At 37.0% G+C, this 20,538-nt stretch overlaps 2 protein-coding genes and 1 long non-coding RNA gene across 5 annotated transcripts; 1 reads left to right on the top strand and 2 right to left on the bottom strand.

The window, feature by feature from the left end:
* Positions 1–9,165: 9,165 nt before the first annotated feature.
* On the top strand, positions 9,166–12,008 carry LOC105033253 (uncharacterized). 3 transcript variants are annotated; one of them, XM_019846596.3, is made up of 3 exons: positions 9,166–9,436; positions 10,959–11,074; positions 11,162–12,008. In XM_019846596.3, the coding sequence occupies exons 2-3, from the start codon at positions 10,997–10,999 to the stop codon at positions 11,690–11,692; spliced, it is 609 nt and encodes a 202-aa protein (XP_019702155.1). In that variant the 5' UTR covers positions 9,166–9,436; positions 10,959–10,996; the 3' UTR covers positions 11,693–12,008. The 3 variants fall into 3 exon arrangements, with proteins under 3 accessions (XP_019702155.1, XP_010906275.1, XP_010906273.1); XM_010907973.4 differs by having other exon boundaries at positions 9,168–9,436; positions 10,915–11,074; XM_010907971.4 differs by having other exon boundaries at positions 9,169–9,436; positions 10,832–11,074.
* An 871-nt stretch (positions 12,009–12,879) lies between these two features.
* On the bottom strand, positions 12,880–18,838 carry LOC105033252 (uncharacterized protein At2g23090). The gene is made up of 3 exons (XM_010907970.4): positions 18,573–18,838; positions 18,427–18,467; positions 12,880–13,190 (listed from the first exon to the last, which is right to left on the bottom strand). The coding sequence occupies exons 1-3, from the start codon at positions 18,643–18,645 to the stop codon at positions 13,071–13,073; spliced, it is 234 nt and encodes a 77-aa protein (XP_010906272.1). The 5' UTR covers positions 18,646–18,838; the 3' UTR covers positions 12,880–13,070.
* LOC105033251 (uncharacterized) lies at positions 13,829–18,420 on the bottom strand. Its single transcript, XR_829948.4, has 2 exons — positions 14,173–18,420; positions 13,829–14,096 (listed from the first exon to the last, which is right to left on the bottom strand). It is a non-coding gene; the product is annotated as an uncharacterized lncRNA (long non-coding RNA).
* Positions 18,839–20,538: the final 1,700 nt, after the last annotated feature.

A 20,538-nucleotide genomic window follows, 5' to 3' on the forward strand; every position in this document is an offset into this window, starting at 1 on the left:
GATTGTTTCATGAAAATTTCTGACTCTATCAGATAATAAATCAATCTTCACTAGAATCACAGCTTCAGTCCTATAAGTGAGCCTGAAGGAAGTTTCTCCTATAGAAATCTGATGTGTGGTTCGGTATGTCCACAGTACACTCTACAACTCTTCAACCTACAAGCCTTTTACATCAGTGAGCCTTGTCTTCAAACCATGAAGAATAGTTCTATTGATTACTTTAGCCTCACTATTCGACTGTGGATGCCCAACAGAAGTGAGTCAGTGATCAATATGAAACTTGAAATAGAATTTTTTAAACTTGAGGTTGTCTAGCTATCGATCATTATCAGTGATGATGATCCGAGATAAATCAAATCGATAGATTATGAATTTTTAGATAAAATCCTGCATCTTTTTCTCTATGATTTGGGCTAAAGGCTCCACCTCTATCTATTTTGTAAAATAATCAATAGCCACCACCAGAAATTTTCTTTGACCTGCCGCTGTTAGAAAAGATCCCAGTATATGCATCCCTCAAATTGCAAAGGGCCAGGGGGCGGTAATCGCAATAAGCTCAACAGCAGGTTGATGTTAGATATTAGCATACCTTTGGCATTGATCACACTTGTTGACAAGATCAACTATATTTTTTTGAATAGTGGACTAGTAATAATCTCGCCGGATTACTTTATAAGCAAATGACCTATCCCCCAAATAGTTTCCACATATACCCTCATGCACTTCTCGAAGTACGTAGTTAGCTTTATATGACGTCAAGCATCAAAGTAGAGGAAGAGAATAAGATTTTTTATATAAATGACCTTCTTGGAGAACACACCATGGAGCTTATTTTTTAATGCTTCTAGTCTTGATCAGATTATTAGGCAGAACTCCTTTAGATATGTAATCTATGAGGGAATCAATCCAACTCGACTCATGACCGATCTGAAATATAGAGAGCACTTCAATACTAGACCTGTCCAACTGTTCAATCAATATTTTTTGATTCAGATCGGAAAAACCTGAGGTGGCAAGATGGGATAGAGCGTCAGTCCGGGCATTTTTTGATCTAAAAATTTGGAGTACTTCAAGCTCTTTAAAATTTTTGGGTAGTTTTTTGACATTCTGCAAGTAACAGGCCATCGTGGAATCTTTGGCTTCAAATTGACCTCGGACTTTGCCGACGACAAGTTGTGAATCTGTGAAAACCTTTAATTTTTTGACTCCGAGTTCTTTTGCCATCTTAAGACCTGCTGTTAGGGCTTCATGTTCAGTATCATTATTGAAAGTATTAAAATTGAACCTTAGGACTTGCTCAGTTATGAACCCTTCAGGACTAGTTAGAATTAAACTGGCGCCACTTTCTTAAAAATTTAAGGCTCCATTCACATGTAGAATCCAGAATGAATCGTCACTTTTAGGACTTGCTGGCATGGACCCATCATCTGGCACAGTGTATTTTGCAACAAAATCAGCTAACACCTGACCTTTAACTGCAGTTCGAGGTCGGTAGTGGATATCAAATTCATCGAGTTCAATGGCCCATTTGACGATCCGACCTAAAGTATCAACTCTTTGTAATATTGATTTAAATGACTGATCTGTCAATACTCCTACAGTATGAGCTTGAAAGTAAGATTTGAGTCTCCAGATTGCCACAATCAAAGCATATATCATTTTTTCAGTCTTTTAATATCAAGTCTCTGTATCTCACAATAGTTTGCTGGTGTAGTAGATAGGCCTTTGAATTTTCTTTTCTTTTCGGATAAGAATCAAGCTGACTGTAATAGGTGAGATGAAAATATACATGCACAGTTCTTCACCCTCGATCAGCTTAGAAAGAAGAGGTGGAGAGCCGAGATACTTCTTAAGATCTTCAAAAGTAGCCTGACATTCTCCTGTCCAGTTGAAGTTTTTGATATTTCTCAATATTTTAAAGAATGAAAGGCATCTTTCAGCTGACCTGGAAACAAATCGACTGAGGGCTGTCCTCCGTCCGATAAGCTGCTGGATTTCTTTAATAGAGGTCAGATATTTTATTTTCAATAAAGCTCTAATCTTTTCAGGGTTAGCTTTTATTCTTCTTTGATTAATGAAAAAATCAAGGAACTTATCTGAGCCAACTCCAAAAACATATTTATTGGGATTGAGCTTCATCTGGTGCCTTCTAAGTTCTCCAAATACTTTCTTCAGATCGGTAATATATTGATCCTCTTCGGTGCTCTTTACTATCATATCATCAACATAGATCTTCATATTTCGATCAATTTATTGTTTAAAAACTTTATTGATGAGGTGCTGGAATGTAGCACCTACATTTTTAAGATAAAAAAATATCATTTTATAATAATACAAATCTCTTTTAATGATAAAGACAGTATTTTCTTCATTTGTTGGTGCTATTTGGATTTGATTATAGCCTGAGAAAGCATCCATAAAGCTGAGGAGCTTGTGACCAGAGATAGTATCTACAAACTGATCAATTCTCAGCAAAGAAAAACTATCCTTCGGACAAGCTTTATTGAAATCTTTATAGTCAATGCATATCCTCCATTTGCCATTAGTCTTCTTGACCATAACAACGTTGGCTATCCACTTCGAATAATGAGCTTTCCTGATAAATCTTGCTTTTAAAAGCTTATCATGTCAACTTCCTCATCAATGGCTTTTTGCCTTTTCAAGATGAAACTTCTTTTCTTCTGCTGAGTCGGCTTAAAATTTGAGTCTACATTTAGTTTATGAATAATCACATCGACAGGGATACCAAGCATATCAGAGGCCGATCAAGCAAATACGTCAGCATTTGCTCACAGAACTTAATCAGTCTCTCTCTTAAGTTAGGTGTAAGATTCATACCAATTTGGATCATTTTTTTAGATTATCTTCCAAAGAAATGGCTTCAAGCTTTTTCGTCGATTCACTTCGGATTTTTTTGACCTCATCCAACGCATTTGGTATATCAATTGGCTTAGTTTTTGCTAGTTGGTTCATTTTAGCAGAAATCATAAAATACTGTCGAGCCATCATTTGGTCGCCATGCATCTCATCAACTCCCTCTTTAATCGAAAAGTACACCAGCAGATGATAAGTAGAGATAATGGCCTTGAGACCAGATTGGTAAAGGATAGCATTATAAATAGATGGGACTCTAACTACCAAAAAAGTGAGCTGCATTATTGACTGCCTTGGTTCCTGACCTACTGTAACTGGTAGAGTGATTTCTCCCTTAGCTGCCATCGGATTTCTTGAGAACCCGATGATGGGAGTATCGATTCACCTGAGTTATCCAGTCAGGTTCATTTTTAAGAAAGTATCATAGGACAATACGTTAGAGAGCTTTCATTATCAACAAGAACTTTTTTTACATCATACTTTGCTATCATCATAGAGACGACGACAGCATCATTATGAGAGATTTGGATCTTTTTTACATCATTTTTAGAAAAAAAAATATTTTTAGTTCTTTGCTTCATGGAGGATGGGTCATCAGTACCAGGTAGGATGTCAGATATCATATTGATAACACCAACAGTTGGTCGGTTGTGATCGTTAGAAGTTTCTTCTGCTGGAGGCCTGTACTCTTCAATTTTGGCCAGTCTGACATATTTACCAAGGTAATCTTGGCACACTAAGATTTCTATCTCATCTCACGGCTGTCTACATTCTTTGATGTCATGGTCGTGATCTCTGTGGAAGCGGCAATACTTTCGTTTGTCTCTTTTCTCTGAAGGGGCTTTCAAAGGATCAGATCTTCGGAGATATTTTTCTCCTTCAATCTCCATCAGAATTTGAGCTCGAGGAGTGGATAGAGGGGCATAAGAATTGAAGTGCCGAAGTGGGCTTCTTGACCTCAGATTTTTTCGAGGTTGATTTGAATTTTCAGTTTGCTCATCATTCTCCCTTGGCTATTTTTTTTCATTTTTGTCCTTCTTCGCCTACCTTAAGATAGCCTCCTCCTCCTCAGCCTGAGTGTACTTATGCACCCGATCGAGCATCTCATTGTAGATGTTCGAAAAATTTTTATTCGAAAAAAAAATCAGACGGTTGCTTCAAATTTTTTTTTTCAAAGTATATATGGCAACTGATTTATTAAAATTTTTTATTTTCAGGATGGCCACATTGAAACGAGCCACGTATTTTCGAAGATCTTCTCCTTTCTGTTGCTGAACAGAAAAAAGATTATTTACATACCTTAAAATAAGGCATGTTAGTGCTAAAATAAGTGACAAATAATCTTCCAAGCTGCTCAAAAAAAGAGATGGTTATGAGAGTCCAGAAAATCAAACCCTCACCGTTTTCTTGAGGGTTGCAGAAAAAGCAATGCATAATAGGGCATCGAAAGCTCCTTGTAAAGCCATGAGGGTCATATAACTCTCGATATGATTCATGGGATCAATAGAACCATCAAAAGACTCGATGGAGGGTATTTTGAATCGGTTCAAAACTTGTTCACTCAAGATCTCATTAGAGAAAGGAGATTGAAGATTAAAATTATCTTTATTCTGAGATCGACCTCCTACCTGGAGCTCCATCAGATGTCTTTCAAGATTCAAGATCTTATGCTCCAGGTCATCCCTTCTTTGAACTTTCAGAGTGCTGGGAGCAAATTCGCTGTCAGCCTCATCAATGTGGTGTTCGTCTTGATGGACTGGTTGAGAACTGTGCTGGGACAAAGTATTTGAAGGAGCCTCTTTAGATGGTTGCTTCTCCTTCTTTTGAAGCTGTTGAACAGCTGCTGTCAGGTCTTGGACTTGCTAAACAAGAAAGCTGAATTGTTGAGGATCACAGCAATTGACTATTGCGGTAGCGCCTTCGGTACTCCTTCTGAAGTGGAGGGAGAGGGATGCTGAGCTCGTGCTTTGATCATCTTTTTTTATAAGAAAATCAAAAGACCTTTTCTCTAGCACTAATCTGTTGCCACAGGGATCAAAATCTGGAGTAGAGTGGATCGACTTGGATGAGATTGGACTGGAGCAATCCTTGCGATGTGACGAAAACTCCTTCAATCTATAAAATCAATCACGAAACTGGATAGAGATCTTTCGGTTCTTGATCCTCCGATGCTTAAGTTAGTTTGAGCCTTGAGAACTGGAGTGAAAAAAGTGAAAGAGCGAGAAAAATTGAATTGAACTGGATAGGAGTCAAGAGTCTAGCTTAATTTCCTATTAGCAAAGTTTTTCCTAGTTTCAGAGAGCAAAACTTACTGATGGAGGATCCTTGACCCTCTATTATAGAGGAATTGAGGAGACCATTCCAGAGTTTATTAGACTGTTAGAGAAGTTTGTTAAGCATTTAAAGAGCCACATGTAAATGAGCTGGCGTACAGCTGTATATATGAGTTGAACATGAGATCATGGCCAGTTGTGGCCTGGTTGAGGAAACTATCATGGCATTTACAGAACAGTTAAGTCCATCACAATAATAACTCACCTCGGTAGATGACCGAGGTGAAATGTAAATGCCATAACATTCATCCCAGATAAAGGTATCAGGATTCAAGTCGGTAGATATCCGACCTGAACATTTTTTTGTCAGCTGAGACTATCCTGATAGAATACATAAGGATATTTTTTATTCATCTCGATAAAATATCGAACTGAATCTGCCAACAGATAAATTGGTATGCTGGGATCCGACGCTTTAAGATTAATATCTTTTTGATTTCGTATGACGATGCCACGTGTCTCGAGACTGATTTAATACACCAACACCATGTATTGTCATGATGGAGAGGAGGAGGCCTTGGTTCCAAGGCTTATTATTATTTGTTATTAGGTTTTTTAAATTTTTTTTTATATGATTCAATCTCCAATGTTGCAAATGGATTGAAGAATAGAAGGGGAGAAGAGTAAAAGAAATGTGCCTTCTTTGAGGCTACATTGTGAGGTCATGCCCCGTGAGTTCGACTCTTTTAAGAACCCATGAGAGGGGATTAGGAGAGTGGTGGCATGATGGGTCGATGTCGGCCGCATTCAAGCCCCGAGATAGCCTGGGGAATGGAGTGTGCCCAAGAAATGGCTTGACGTTGGATCCGATACCAGCCGGATGCCCATAGGTCTTTTCAATTATTGTAGTTGCCTTGTGGTGGCCACATCAGGGTGGATTCATATGGGCTATGGTGTTGTAGTAATAGGTTATATCATGAACTCCATGCTAAAATAACTTTTAATACTCACTTCTGTTTGAATCTTTTTATCAATGCTCCTTGGGATGCTTGTCATCTATCAATGGTCATCGATTTGATGATTTAAGATCAGGATTGATCGATTAGAAGTGATGGATAGGATGAGAGTATCTCTGTACTTCATAGTATAATCTAATCTGTGATGCTTTAGGCATTGTGCTCTATCTTGAGAATTAATGAAGTACAACATTTTCTTATTCTTGTTTCACTTGTACAATGTTGAACAATTGACCTACAGAGGTTCCTTTATACCTAAACCCTCTTATTGCTATCTTTTATCCATCATGTTATTTAAGGTTCTAACCAAGACAATTGTACCAGACAAATTGTAATTAATAAGAATGCAGGAGAGACAGAGCATGCGCATGTGCTATACCATGGATTTTAAAGATATAATTGGACAGAATGCTTAGCACTGAACTTAATGAGGTTTAGCATTTGGATTTGATGATATACATTTTGCCGAATAATGATGGTTATGCTTTACAAACTTGTTGGAATAATGATGCTTAATGCTTTATAAGCTATATAAATTAATCGTTGACCAAGCTTATCAATTCATGATCTCATATAACTATAACTAACGCCATCCGGTCTTCCCTAGTAGGCTGAGTTGGATCCCACTATTAAAACTTTGCGTGCACCTAAGCCATTGATAGTGAGAGTGGGGTTGTCCCCTCAAAAAAGAGATGAATACTTCATAATTTGGTCTTCTTTATCTATGGTTGGCGTAAACATGAAGAACACTTGTTAACACTAACGAACATATTTAGATTTTGTTCGAAACATATTGCTATGAGCTATAATGATTAGACTATCATAAAAAAGGAGTGTTAATATTAGGTGCCACTTGTTAGGATTCTGATCCTGAGCTTCTCTTATGGAGCCAAAAGAGATACCAACTAATTGAGCTAAAACTACTTCAAACCATTAGATAATTCAAAAATTTAATTATCACTAACTTGTTTCTAAAAAAATAGAGGTATCAAAACAAAAGTAGCTTTATCCTCTTTTGCTTCCTTTTATCTTTAAGTGGGTCATTAGCAAAAGTAGTTAGGAGAAAAGTAGTCAGGGAGAGGTAGCTTTAAGCTTTGAAACATATTGCTCTTTATGTAATTTGATCAATTATTCTTCATTGAATTATTATGATCCTCACAATATATTGGTTGCCCCATGGCTCCTACTTTTGAGAAGCCCCATGGGACCCATTACCCTGTACCTGTGCGCCTTCTCTCGGCGGCAACGCGTGCACCGATGTCGGGCCTTCCTCTGGCCTCTGAGCTTGAGGGGTTTGTCCGTAGGACCTTTTAACATGTGATGATGTGAAACGCTACTGGTGCCTCTCTCTCTCTCTCTCTCTCTCTCTCTCTTTGTGTGTGTGGTCATGGACGTCGTATTCACCTACTGCTTTCATAGGGATTGGATCAGCTGGACTTTGCCTTGCTTAAAGAGATCTTTGTCAGTACACACCAAGGACAAAGTTAAGCCTTCCTTCCTCCCAAAGAAACGGATAGATTTGTATTTTTGTGGCAATTATGCACGCATATCTATGTGGCATTACATGTTTTGAGGGATGCTTACTAGGTAGTTAATGCTGCTTGTGACAATGTACGTCCGCTGAGGAAATGAGATTTTATGTGGACCCATGTAGATTTTGCTGCTGATGGATGATGATCAAAAGTGATATTTTAGTGATTGTGGATGCCTTTGGAGTCCTGATGCACTGGTTGGTTGTACCCTGAAGAGTGTAGACCATCGCATTTGTGGTCCAATCAATCATAGATGATGGATAGAAGTTGCTACCATCAAGTAGAACTGTGATTTTTTTTGGTTTTAGTTTACATGGAGGGAAATGAAACAAGGTGAATTTGAATTCCTTTTGCAGGAGAGAGCAAGAGAGAGGGGGAAAAAATTCAATGAGAACTAAAATGGAAGATTGGGACTGGTATGGCAGACTATTTGGCCAATAGGGAAAGAATCTAGGGGGCTTTTGATGATTGAGAATGGGATTTGGGATTTTTCTATAAAAACAAAAAAAAAAAAAAAAAGTGAGAGAAGGATTGTGAATCATTTTGCTTTGGTGCAAGGTTCATGTGTGTATTTTATTACATACAACTGAGATGAAATCTCTTTTCAAAAATTAAAAAAGAATAAAATATCAATTTTTTTATTTAAGTCTACCCAGCTATCATGGAACCAAAACAATATGGACAGTACTGTTGATTTCATTATGTGTTCCTACTCTGCCTTGCTACAATTATAAAATGAGCAAAACCTTAGAACATGTGGAGACACCAACACCCATCTTCTTGTATGGAATCTGACATGTATGATTGTAAGTATTACAATTAAGTATTATAATTAGAAAAACATCAACCAACTTCTCTACGTGGAGAAGTCTCTTTATATATCTTGTTCCTGGTTCACAGATCCACAAATCATGGAAGAATAAAATCCAGCTAATGAATGATGAAGTTGACCAGCAAGAAAAATTCAGTTAATGTTACAAAAACCAATGTATGATTCTGAGACTAGATTTAAATGCAAATATTATGAACTGTTGAAGCTTTCAATCTCTTGGACAAACATGTAAGTGGACACTCATTGGCTGCAAATAGGCCCTTCTCAAGCTGATGACACTCAGAAAATTGCCTTCTTGCTACAGTGACAATTGTGAATAAACAAAATATTCTCATGTGGGGGTGCTATACTGTTGCCACATTCTGCTACCCTTTAAGTCTATCACAAGTCATCAACATAATGTATATAGGAGCAAAATCTTAATCCATATGAGACACTCACACAATTATATATATGCTGAGACAACTGGTGATGATCATAAGAGTTCCAGGGACATGTGACTTACCATGGCAGGGTTAGCTGTCCTTTTTGATGATTATCTGAAACAGTACTCCATAATATTCCAATACTGCATATAATAGGTAGGTCTACTAATTCTAGTCCTGTACTTCTTGGCACTTTCTGGGGCATCTTTTCCCTCATGCACTTGAACTGCTTTGGCTAAGGGACTTGGATTTGTTTGGCGTGCCTACATAGCCCACTAAAATATTCTGGTGAGAGCCTCCAAGAGGGATCTTACATCCTTCCTGCCTCACCAGAATGGGAATGAGAAGATTGTTGTTTTTATCCAACGGGAAACTGTGGCTTATGGGAGGATATGAGAAGAGGAAGATTTGAGCTCTCTCCATGGGTGCAGCTATATGTTCTCTCTCGTCATAGCTAGTAACATCCATTGATAGATATTTACAGGTGAGGATGTCTGCTTTATATCTTCCTCCTCTTTTCATCAGCTGTAGGCTCTTTCAAGTCCTCTCTTACTTGCAGAGAATGTCAATCATATAGGAAGTGATTACAAAACGTCTCGTTTATTTTTAGTTCTTTTGAGCATGTACATGAATCTGTATTTTTAAAGCTCTTTTCCTAGGACAATACTTTCTTGTTGGATAGTTTTCAGCTTCTGTCAGAAAGCAGAACCTATTTGATTCTTCCTTATTTACAACCTATTCGATTCTTTTAATTTCTTATTACCACCACCATTATTATTACTGAGGTAAAAAGTAGCTCTTGTAATGTTTTGTAAATAAATGTTCTCAATGTACACACTTCACCATCTGTTATCAATCTCTGTTTTCCGACCTATTGAATGAACCCTTGCAAGTGTTTTCATACTAGCAAGATGGTTAGATTCTTCACCTGACTTCTCTATAAGGAGACTGAAAGAAATTGATGCAAACGTGTCACTTTCCCATCAAAAATATAACCATATCCTTGCTGACAGATAGCAAAGTAAAAACTATATGACCAATTACTTGAAAAATCCAATTTAGGTAAGCCCATAACTTGGGCAAATGGCCTTGCCCTCCCCGTACTTGCATGCAGAAAGATGTTCATAGATCTGTTTTGCTCTTTAATTTAATGGACTTGTGTTCCTTGGGACCTTGAGAAGTGTCTGATATATATCTAATCATGTAAATTTTAATCTCAAGGACAAGATTAAGTAAACATGGCGATCACCAAAATCTTACCGTGGACGTCAAATCTTTCTTTAGATCAGATTTCCTTCACCAAAAACACTAAATTTGCTTGGAAGCCCTTCAATAGGTTGCATGTCACTAAATCCTGGCTTGACTGCCTTTTTATGATTGCCTACAATTAACTTGGCGTTGTTTTCTTTGGAAGATGTTACTGCATTCTACTTTGTTTGATGCATAATAGGCATTCGAATTCTCTCCATGTCATACTTATTTCATCATGTCCTCTATTTATCAGGACAGCCCAGAAAAATAGAATCTATGACCTAAAATTTATTCCTCTATTACACTTTATTCCTCCCAAACGAATGACATCCAGCAAGCAATCGATAGAATATAGTTTGTCTACTATAAAGTTGGAAGCCGTTGCAAAAAAATCTTGAAGTATAACCAAAAAGGAAGCACACCATTACTGAAAGTGGATTACCAGGTATCAGCATAACTTACAATCACCATCTTTTTCTCTCTGCTCAAAATGTCAGATAGAATCTGGCCTTTTCTTTATGTTGTTATCTTGGCCATCAGTTCACTCTTGTCAACCATAATAAGGCATCTGTTTAAGTGCTAAAACCAATCAATCATTGTCAATGTCTTAGAATCTGAATATATGCAGGATTCAATCAGCACTTGAAATTGATATCTCCCAAGAATAACTGGAACATATTGAGATATAATCAACATCCATATTGCACACAGCACTGATTAGACAAAACCCAACCAAATCGCGATCTTCTGACCAGCTGCAGCAGGGCACCAACAGACAATCCGCAGAAGACTGATGAAGTTTTTGAAGCACTACGATAAAGAACGAATGAAAATGGCCATCCTGAAGCATGAAGAAACCTTCAGACAGCAGGTAGGCTCTCAGCTCCCCTCTTTCCTCCATTTTGGCCATTTTATGTCCTAGTCTGAGAGCTTAGATATGTTCTCATATATGGATCAGGTTCATGAACTCCATCGCTTGTATAGAGTTCAGAAGCTACTAACGAGTGATATGAAAGATATTAAGCTCAAGAGACAAAAAGATCTTGCATGTCCTAAAGCTAATCTCAGTATGGGAAATGGAGAGCATGGAACAGGTTCATGTCAACCACGTTATAACAACCACCATCAGAGAAGGCCTCGTCGGCCACTTAATCTGGAACTCCCAGCAGAAGAGTACATAGAAAATGCTGAAGAAGATGTGATGCTAGAGATCGAACAAGAAAGTGATATAGAGCTAACGCTGGCCATAAGAAGCAGGAGGAGTGAGAGAGATGGAACTCCTGGAACGAGCTTTAACTCATCTTCAACTGAGTCTAGTGGGGTCAAATCAAGAGGCCATGAATGGGGACTGAGTCAGGCGCCAGACATAAACCTCAGCTTTCCATATGAGAGGAACAGTTCCTTTAATGTTGGAGAAGGAATGAGACAGGATGGAGTAAAGCAGCAGCCACCCTGGCTCTTCCAATGTTTGAGCCTCAAGATGGCGTGATCTTTATGGATTCCAAATGTTTGTTCTAGTTTGGCAGTCAATGGCATTTGGTAGCTTCTTGGATTAAAACCTTCAGTCTTTTATGCAAATCTACTGACTAAATCATGATTGATGCTTGAGTTGATCATCTAGTTTGTGCTAAAACAAAGTGGTCTTGAGTTCCTTTTTCATGTGGAGTATGAGAAACACGTTGACCATTTTTGCAAAATAAGAACTTCGTAGCATGACTCTTTACTACTGCTCAAGCATTCTTTTTTAAGTGCAGAATTTTGATGAGACCGGTTTACCGATTAGCCTTCAAGTCTGTCAACTGCAGCACGGCACCCCCTAATTATTTCCTTATTCTTTTTCTTCTTTCTTTTTCTTCTTCTTCTTCCGTTTTTTTTCTTTTTCTTTTTATTTTTTTTTTGCTGTAAAGGCGTTCCTTAAGTATTTTGTTTGACATATGAAGATTTCCCAATCAATAAGTTATGATGCTCATTTCAAGCCCTGCTCTCCTTATTATTTCTATCTTTCCTTACTTTTTTTTTTTTTTTTAATTTTGTTATTTATTAGAGCCGGCAAGCTATACCCAGCTGCCTCACCGCCCGTCTCAAAGAAATTATTGATTAAAATTATTCTATCATCTGAATTTTTAACCATCCAATAAAAAACCATTACATTTATTATGATTAAAAAAAATTCAACAAGACCTACCACTGATATTTTGAATAGAAAAAGATTTACCATCCAACAATTTAGACGGTAGAATGATCCCAACCAATAATTTCTCCCAAGCCCACGCCTTTATTGCTGTTCCGTGAGTGACGCGTCCCGTTTCCTGGTAAATGCAACGAGTCTTGCCGGTGGGTCGCGTCTCTCACCTTAGCGAGACACGCTTCATCGACCGGCAGGTAAAATTCAAACAGCAGCGGCATCGCGCTCGCTTTGCCTTTTTCCCCATACGAGCATCACGCTCTCTTTCTTTTACCAAGACCTCATTAAAAAAAAAAAAAAAAAAAAAACAAACTGATATTTCAACCCATATTTAGTTATTGCAGCGTGACACGTGGAAGCATAAGCCAAGATGTCCTGGCAGGGCACAATTGCCTCGCAAGCCCTTATTACTGTCATCTTTTTCACCTTCTATAGAATTTACGTGGAACTGCAACAACATAAATATTAAACTATCACAAACAGCAACCGGAAAACAAGCAAAGGGCTAGACAGGAAGCATGCATACCAACTTTCTCAGAGTCCAAAGCACAGCAGACTGGACTACAACGTAAAGATGCAGTACACGGTAATACTACAAGGGATAAAGTTTGCATGCTCTAAATTATAGAACACATCCATATCTAATGTAATTTGACTAGAGATGATGCTTCCTGATAGCTCTCTATTTCTTAAGGTGGGGAAAACACTGATTGAGATCAGATTTTGGATGCTTTGCTTCAGCATGTTCTCGGCATTTCACTTCCGATGTGGTACAAATGAACGTCTGCATGCATACCTTGCACTGCATTCGGGACAAAAGAGCAAATGTGAATAATTTAAAAAGGCTATCACCTGGGAGACCTAAATAACAATGATGAAATCATGGCTCACTATAACAACATAATTCAAAACGAATCATAACAATTAGCTTGAGAATTCAAGAAATCTTAGCTCTGCACTCAACCGTGCAAACCATGCATGAAGTGTTTGGTGAGAAAATGAATGCTGAAAGTAGTGCCATTTATGAGGTCTCAACCGACACGTTCAATTTTAGAAAGCAAAAACGGTAAGGAAAATCCCTCCACCAAGAGAGAGAAACCTATTCTCCCATCCAAGTATTCTACGGTTTCATAATAAAAATTCTCCACTGCCAATTTCTCTCCTCCCTAAAGGCAGCATTACGCAATCTGAAGGCAACGTTTCCAGTAATGTAGCTACAGAAAAAACTATTCCATGTAAACAATAAATGATCTCATTAGATAAGTGAAACAATATAGCAACGTATTGCTAAGGTGCATCCATGATACATACAATCCCAATACCTAAGTTTTCAGGATTTGATATATTAACAATAGACTTAGAATTGTAATCAATATTAAATTTTTCTGAAAAAAATGTAGAATGACTCCATCAGAGAGATGCCAAAAAAAAAAAAACTAATAGTTCAATAAAACATTGCATTTCCATCAACAAGATACAATGTATGCTCATCATCAGCAAGTAAAGAATAAGATAACCTGCCATTATAGATATGGTTGACATCCTTGACTTATTGCAACCGAATCAACAAGCCATGTTTACCTTCATACCAGGAGTACAGCTGCACAACAGAAGATGCTGTCTACAGTTCCTTTAATATTATAGATCTGAAGCACACAGAAGTGCATGGACTCATACAATGGCATCCTTGTCAATCAGTGATCATATTCTGAAATTTTGTTTCCACAAATTTATTTTAGCCAAAGCAAAATTACTCAACAGAATATGGAAAAATTCTAACTCACTGGATGGTTGATGCAACCCTCACTCCATTCCATGAACTTGATAGAACTTGATACATATCCCACAAGTACAACGTTCAAAAATTACTTGACCTGGAAAAATCTTTCCTGGCTTTGTTGCCAGTTGGGTCTGTTTAGTAGCATGTGACCATTGCGAGTGTTACAATTTAGTACAACAAATCTATGCTTAAAGACGCTTTACAAAAATGGCAAGTCATAATTTTAATTTATTTACTTATTAGCAAACGTCAACGATGGTCAACCACCAACATAAATACTTGACCAAAGTTGGACATGCATGATGATCTGTCCTTGTCTAATTACGTTTTTCTAACATTTTCAGAGCTCAAGTTTATCATGCCAAATATCTGGAATGAGAATCACATTTTGGAAACCCTCTTGCACATAACTCACTTCTAGGCTCCAAAGATTCTGATGATTGCTTGCAGCCAAAACAAATCCAAGTATTTAATTATGTGAGTTATTTCACCCTGAATGACATAGATGCCAACCGTAAGATATGAGCAAATGCATCACTCCTTAAAACTTAAAACTCAGTATCCACTTCCCTGCCACCGAACATCCCATTAATAAACAGCTCTTTTCTTAGAGTTCGAGATCTAGAATTCTTAGGATACAGAAGGTTACTATGTGTTAACTAAGACAGCAACTTAAAGGCCCGGATTCTAGCCTTGATCAATTGATTCAAGCATATTCACTTTTTCTTGCACATTTTTCTTTTAACATTCATCGCTCCTATTGCCTATAGCTCAACTCCTTTCGCTGGCTTTGAAGTTATAAAATTAACTTGTTCCTTTTATTACCCAGTAGCAGATGTTTGAAAAACATTCTTTATACTTAGGGTTCGTTCTCTGGTAGGTAAATATCATAGAAAAATTGGTCAACTTTTCCATTGACCAGCTTATCATATTCTCACGCTTCTCTAGGTAGATAAATTATTTTCCTATGGATACCATTTATCCATGAAATGGGGGGAGAAGTCTTACCCACCTAGGAGGTAGGTAAGTCATTTTTTCATCAATTGAAAAAATAATCTTTTTTATTTCATTCCTAATACACCCTTAACCCTATAATAATAATAAAATAATACATAATACCATCTTATATATAATATAATATTGTTATCAATCAATAATATTTTATTATTTTAATATAATATATTATTATGATAATATAATATTTTAGTATAATATCGTATTTTATTATTATAATATAATATTAATATCTTATATTATTTTAATATATATTAAATTATATAATATTATATATTATAACATACAAAATATAATATACTATAATATAAAATATTATACTATATTATTATATATAATAAAGGGTATTATGAGAAAGAAATTAGTAATGTAAAAGAACATGAGAAACAAATTTTCGAACTATTTTTCTATATATAAAAGAACATGGATAAATTATTTTTCTATCTAAATATTGCCTGAAAAATACTTATCCAAAAAAAATATAGATTCTTGCGCAAGTTTTTTATTCTCAAAAGAACGGGCCTTTAGATATAAATTAGTATAAAGTCATCTACTTAATAATTGAAGAAGCATTAGGCAACTATGGTAGGATGCTTTTTTGAAAAGTTTGCAAAACCAACCAGAACCACCTGGTGCAAAGTGCACCAAACCGACCTGATGTGGAACTAGGTTAGTTTGTTCGTTCGTTTTGGAACTTGGGTAGAAGCAATCTAACTCGAGCAGAATTAACCAATTCCACTCAATACCCAGTTTTAAGCAATACCATGACTAAGATTTGAAAAAAGTGCTGGGAGCCTATCTCATACAGTTGTTGCCATACTGAATTGGTAACATACAGAAATGGTTTATGATACCAATCTTACAGACCTTGCTTTTTTAATATAAATGAAGCTTAAATTTACCCTACCTTTACAATTAGTTAATGTATTTATTTTCAATTTTCTTGTATTCTTCAACCATTAGAAACATAGATATTTTATATGTTCTTGCAATTTTGGTGCTCAATTTTGGGGTGATTTTTCTGGTGGGTCTTGAACTCCTATTTTAGAAGGCTGCATTTGGTCGCAAGATTAACCAAAATAAAATAGGGGATGACAGGTTATCCCGCCAAAATCTGCCCCTTTTCATGGGATAGGATTATTCCAGTCAACATAGGATACCCCACTTTTCATGGAATAAGTCAACTAGATCCACCACCCAGAACTGACTTATCTAGTGATTTGTCTCATGGGTTATTTATCTCTTTATCATCTTTTCATTTTCTCTTTCCCACTTTTTTCATCACATTTTTCATCCTATTCCTTTTATAATTACTCTAGTTACATACAAACAAGGTTACCTCTATTTCCCAACCAAATGCAGCTGTAAAGTTTAGCATCAAAAAGTCCCACATTAGGTCTAGCTGCATTAGGACATGTTTTGAGTCATTAGAATTGTCTTTGTTTGATTTTGATGACTCTCTGATGGACCTACAGAGAAAAAAATAACTTGTTAATTCAACATTTAGAAGTATTGTATATGTTTCTTTTTCTTATTTCTTTCTCAAGGATGTCAAAATGCCTAGAGGTGTCCTAGTTAAATAAGGAGGCTATTTGGTAAATCTTGATATGGCTTTAACTACAAAAGGAGTAATTGGTTTGATGACCATTTAAAAAATAAATTTCTCTTGTTTTATTTTTTTCCCTCTACTTTCTTCCTCCCCTCATATTATACTTATCCTAACCCCACTTTTACTCAATCCTCTGTTCTCTTTTTTTTCCTCTAAATTGTAATTAGGTACATCAAACTGACAAAGTAATTTCTGCTAATTACATTAGCCCCCGATCGGATCTAAATGAACCTACAATCACTAACCTGCAGCTTTCAATCAATGATGCACCATCAAAAGTCATCTAGAGATAGGTACGCAAGAAGCTTGCCGATCCATGATATTATAAAGAAAGCAATCAGAACTAATGGCTCAAAAAGACTAGTCTTGCCCAATGATTGTCCACATTAGGTGGATGGGCCACAACATAAAGAAGGAATACCTGCAAGTTTGTAAAAATTATTATTATTATTTTTGATCCCTTTAAAGTAGTCGTATCCACAAGTAATACAAACATAAAGCCAAGCATCATCATTCCAATCAAGACCAACTAATTCTCATCCAACTGAACCCAAATATTGTTACCAAAATTGCTGATACACAGAAAACATAAATGTGTTGTGTATAGACACAGTGACAGCAAAAGGACCAGTTACACAATCCCACCAGTGTTTGTCGAAAGCCCTATGTGAAGCCTATAATGCTATAACAGAATATGTAAAGGTACATTAACCTCTTATAGAACTTCTTCATCATAGCCTACAAAAAATTTAGTATGATTAATACTAAATGCAATAAAACATTACTTTTGATGGGGGGCAAGCTGATCAGGAAAACCAAACAAAACTGTGAAATATCTTAATTTCTAGGGTGTTTTCACTAATTAAAGCATGTCCAATGACACAACATATGTGCAAGTGTGAATGTGAACACAGTTCACCGGCATGCATAATTATACTACCTAATGTAGAATAATTTATTTTGCATATAATGCACAAAATTGGTCCACAATGGGGGGAAATGGTTGGGGGGTTTAGGTTCAGAATAAATACAAATTTGGTTTGCTCAAAATAACTTAAACATTTATGTTTATATAGCAACTCACAAATAACAAAAATATTTTATTGTTTGTAAGTATGACCAAGAATCATTCCCCATATTTGGCAACTGAAAGTCATCAATACTCAGTGTGTCCAGTGAAAACCCTCTCGATAGATATTCAAATCTATTGTTTTCCAAAGAAGCACAAAATTCTCTCGAAAATAGAGTCTAAAAATCCATCGTTTCTTTCGGTACATTATTCTCACTATAAAAAGCTCTGATCTTTTGACCTTCATCGATCTCTACTGATCCTTCCCAGAACCACTATGCACACAAACAAATCCTCCAATAAAGCAAGATAACCATCCCAACAAACAACCAGCCATTAAAATATAAATTTCAATGGATGATCCGAAGTCTCGAGATAGAATGCTGTCATCCTTCCATTGTTACCAGTACTCACCTTAATCATCAAAATTTCCACTAAATAAGAGCGGATCTGCCAAGATCTAACCAATTACATATGATCTCGAAAGAAACAACAGAGAGATCTAAACCCTAAAACGTCTTTCATCTCAGAAACTCATTCCAATTGAGAAAGGAAACGGGAATAACCTGGATTGTCATGGCCTTCTTGTTGGACTCCAACTGGCTCCCTGCACCGAAAACGTCAAACCGTCGATCGATCGGTGAGATAACAGTAGAAATCTAGAGAATTCCAACAGATCTAAAGATCGAGAGAGGGGGAATAAGATTAAAACCCTTGGGAGCCTTGTTCTTCTCCATGTTCTTCTCGCGCGCCATCTTCGATTTCTGCCCGTTGCCTCCTCCCATCTCCGCTCCCTCTCTCTCACTCTCTCCTCTTCTCTTCTTCTCTTCGAAGCCTCTTCCTTCGTTCGCTGCCTCTCTCTCTCGCGCGCGAGGGGAGACAAGAGGGGAGGGAGAGAGATAAAAAAAAGGAGGGAGGGCGTGGCGGCGGGCGAGAACGAGAGGGGTAAGAAAGGGGCGCAAGAAATCCTGGGGAGCGATCCGAGGGGTAATAACGTGCGAAAAGTCTGAAACTGGAGTGCCGTGTACCATTATTATTTAAGTGATATAATTATTTTATTATTTCCTTCCGGCTGTATTTTTTTCCCCTCCATACAGCTGCCCATATATCGGTATTTTTTTTTTCTTTTTGAAACACCTTCTTAATTTTAATTTAATTTTATTTACATCATCTCCTAAATTGAATAGAAGAGGAGTTTCTGTGTTGTATTTGAGGTGTGTTATTGTATAACAAGGTAGAAATCCACCCAATAAATAGAGATACTCGAGGAACCGTTCCAAATATACATTTGGTGAGTCACCGAGAGCTTCCTCTCTTTTTCTCTACTTTTTTCTCTTATTCTTCTTGCTCTCTCTTGGATTCCCATTTGATACACAAGGTTTTGAGATGTGGTGCCTTAAAAATAGAATTGTTCAAAGTAAGAAAAGCTAATGATATCGTCAAAGTCATCCAAAGGATATTTAGTCCCTCCATCCGTCCATGGAGATTGAGCATATTTAGAGTGGTCAATAAAACTTCAAACTGGATAATTAATATATAGCGGTTACCTGTATGGAACCAGCCTAGTTTGGAATCATGCACTACTACTCGATCTTTGAAATATTTTGCATTTTTTGTTCGAAACAACCTTTTCTCATTTTTTTTTTAAAAAAAAGCATTCTAATTCAATGCTATCAATTTTTTAACAATCCTTTTTAATTACTCAACAACAATATGCTCTTTTTCCTTTGATAATCTATCAGACTCTTCACTAGAGCTAAATCATACACCCCCACATCACCATCTTGGAAGTCTTGTTTTCCTTTTGCTCTCTTCTGATCGTCACTAGCTTTAAGAACCGTCGGTGGGAGTTCGCGAACTCTGTCCCAAACCGAGTGGCCAAACAGTGGCTTGCATGCAAGTAGGTCAAAAAGTAACTCAAAGTCAAATACGTGTGGGAGTTTCCTGTCGTTTTACTCCATTATTCTGTCCTTGAGGAGGTTGGTGAGAAAAAAAGTTCTGTAGGAGTGATCTTGCAAAATTAAATAACTCGATGCCTTTAGCTGCCTAATATTGACTTGAGGGAATTGAAGACGTCGACCATTAATGTTGGTCCGCGTCTTCTTCTGCACCAGTGATGAGAGAGAAATAAGTCCAGAGAGAGAGACGGATGGCATCCTGTTTTTGGATCAAGCTGTGGCCCCAAGGAAAAGCCCAATAAATGGAGGAGCGTGGGTTGGCAATGCAATTTGTGGTGGACAGCGAGGACAGGTGTCGGCAGGGAGAAATTATTGCATGGGCCCTCCAACCCAATCCATGGGTGCCTCCTTGGCTGTCCTCCACTTGGATGGATCAGGGAACAGAGGACACTGGAAGCGGCCAACTGCTTAGAGGCTGCAAGCGGCTGGCAAGTCAAATAATGGCGGCAACTTACAAGTAGTTTTTCAATTTAGACTTAAATAATTTAAATAATAATTAAAAAAAATTATTTGTGTGCTAGTCATAGATGGTGTGTATTGTAATATCGCTACTATTAGGATAGAATCTTTCTATGATACTCAAAAAGTACCACACACGATACTGTACACAGACGTTCATAAAAAAAAAAAAAAAAGATTATATGATGTTTATCTAAACTATTCAAATATCTCTGGAGTTTATCCTTTTTTTTTTAATATTTTAATGCATGCGCGTAAGCA

The sequence above is a fragment of the Elaeis guineensis genome, chromosome 6 (genome assembly GCF_000442705.2).
Source record: "Elaeis guineensis isolate ETL-2024a chromosome 6, EG11, whole genome shotgun sequence".
Taxonomy (NCBI): Eukaryota; Viridiplantae; Streptophyta; class Magnoliopsida; order Arecales; family Arecaceae; genus Elaeis; species Elaeis guineensis.

Bases quoted from the DNA above. Each gene is read 5' to 3' on its own strand.
- LOC105033253 (XM_019846596.3), top strand. From the start codon at position 10,997: ATGAAGTTTTTGAAGCACTACGATAAAGAACGAATGAAAATGGCCATC. The intron at 11,075-11,161 runs GTAGGCTCTCAG...TATATGGATCAG, and splicing joins AAGAAACCTTCAGACAGCAG to GTTCATGAACTCCATCGCTT.
- LOC105033252 (XM_010907970.4), bottom strand. From the start codon at position 18,645: ATGGGAGGAGGCAACGGGCAGAAATCGAAGATGGCGCGCGAGAAGAAC. The intron at 18,468-18,572 runs GTTTTAATCTTA...TTTTCGGTGCAG, and splicing joins GAAGAACAAGGCTCCCAAGG to GGAGCCAGTTGGAGTCCAAC. The intron at 13,191-18,426 runs GTTATTCCCGTT...TCCCGAATGCAG, and splicing joins AGAAGGCCATGACAATCCAG to TGCAAGGTATGCATGCAGAC.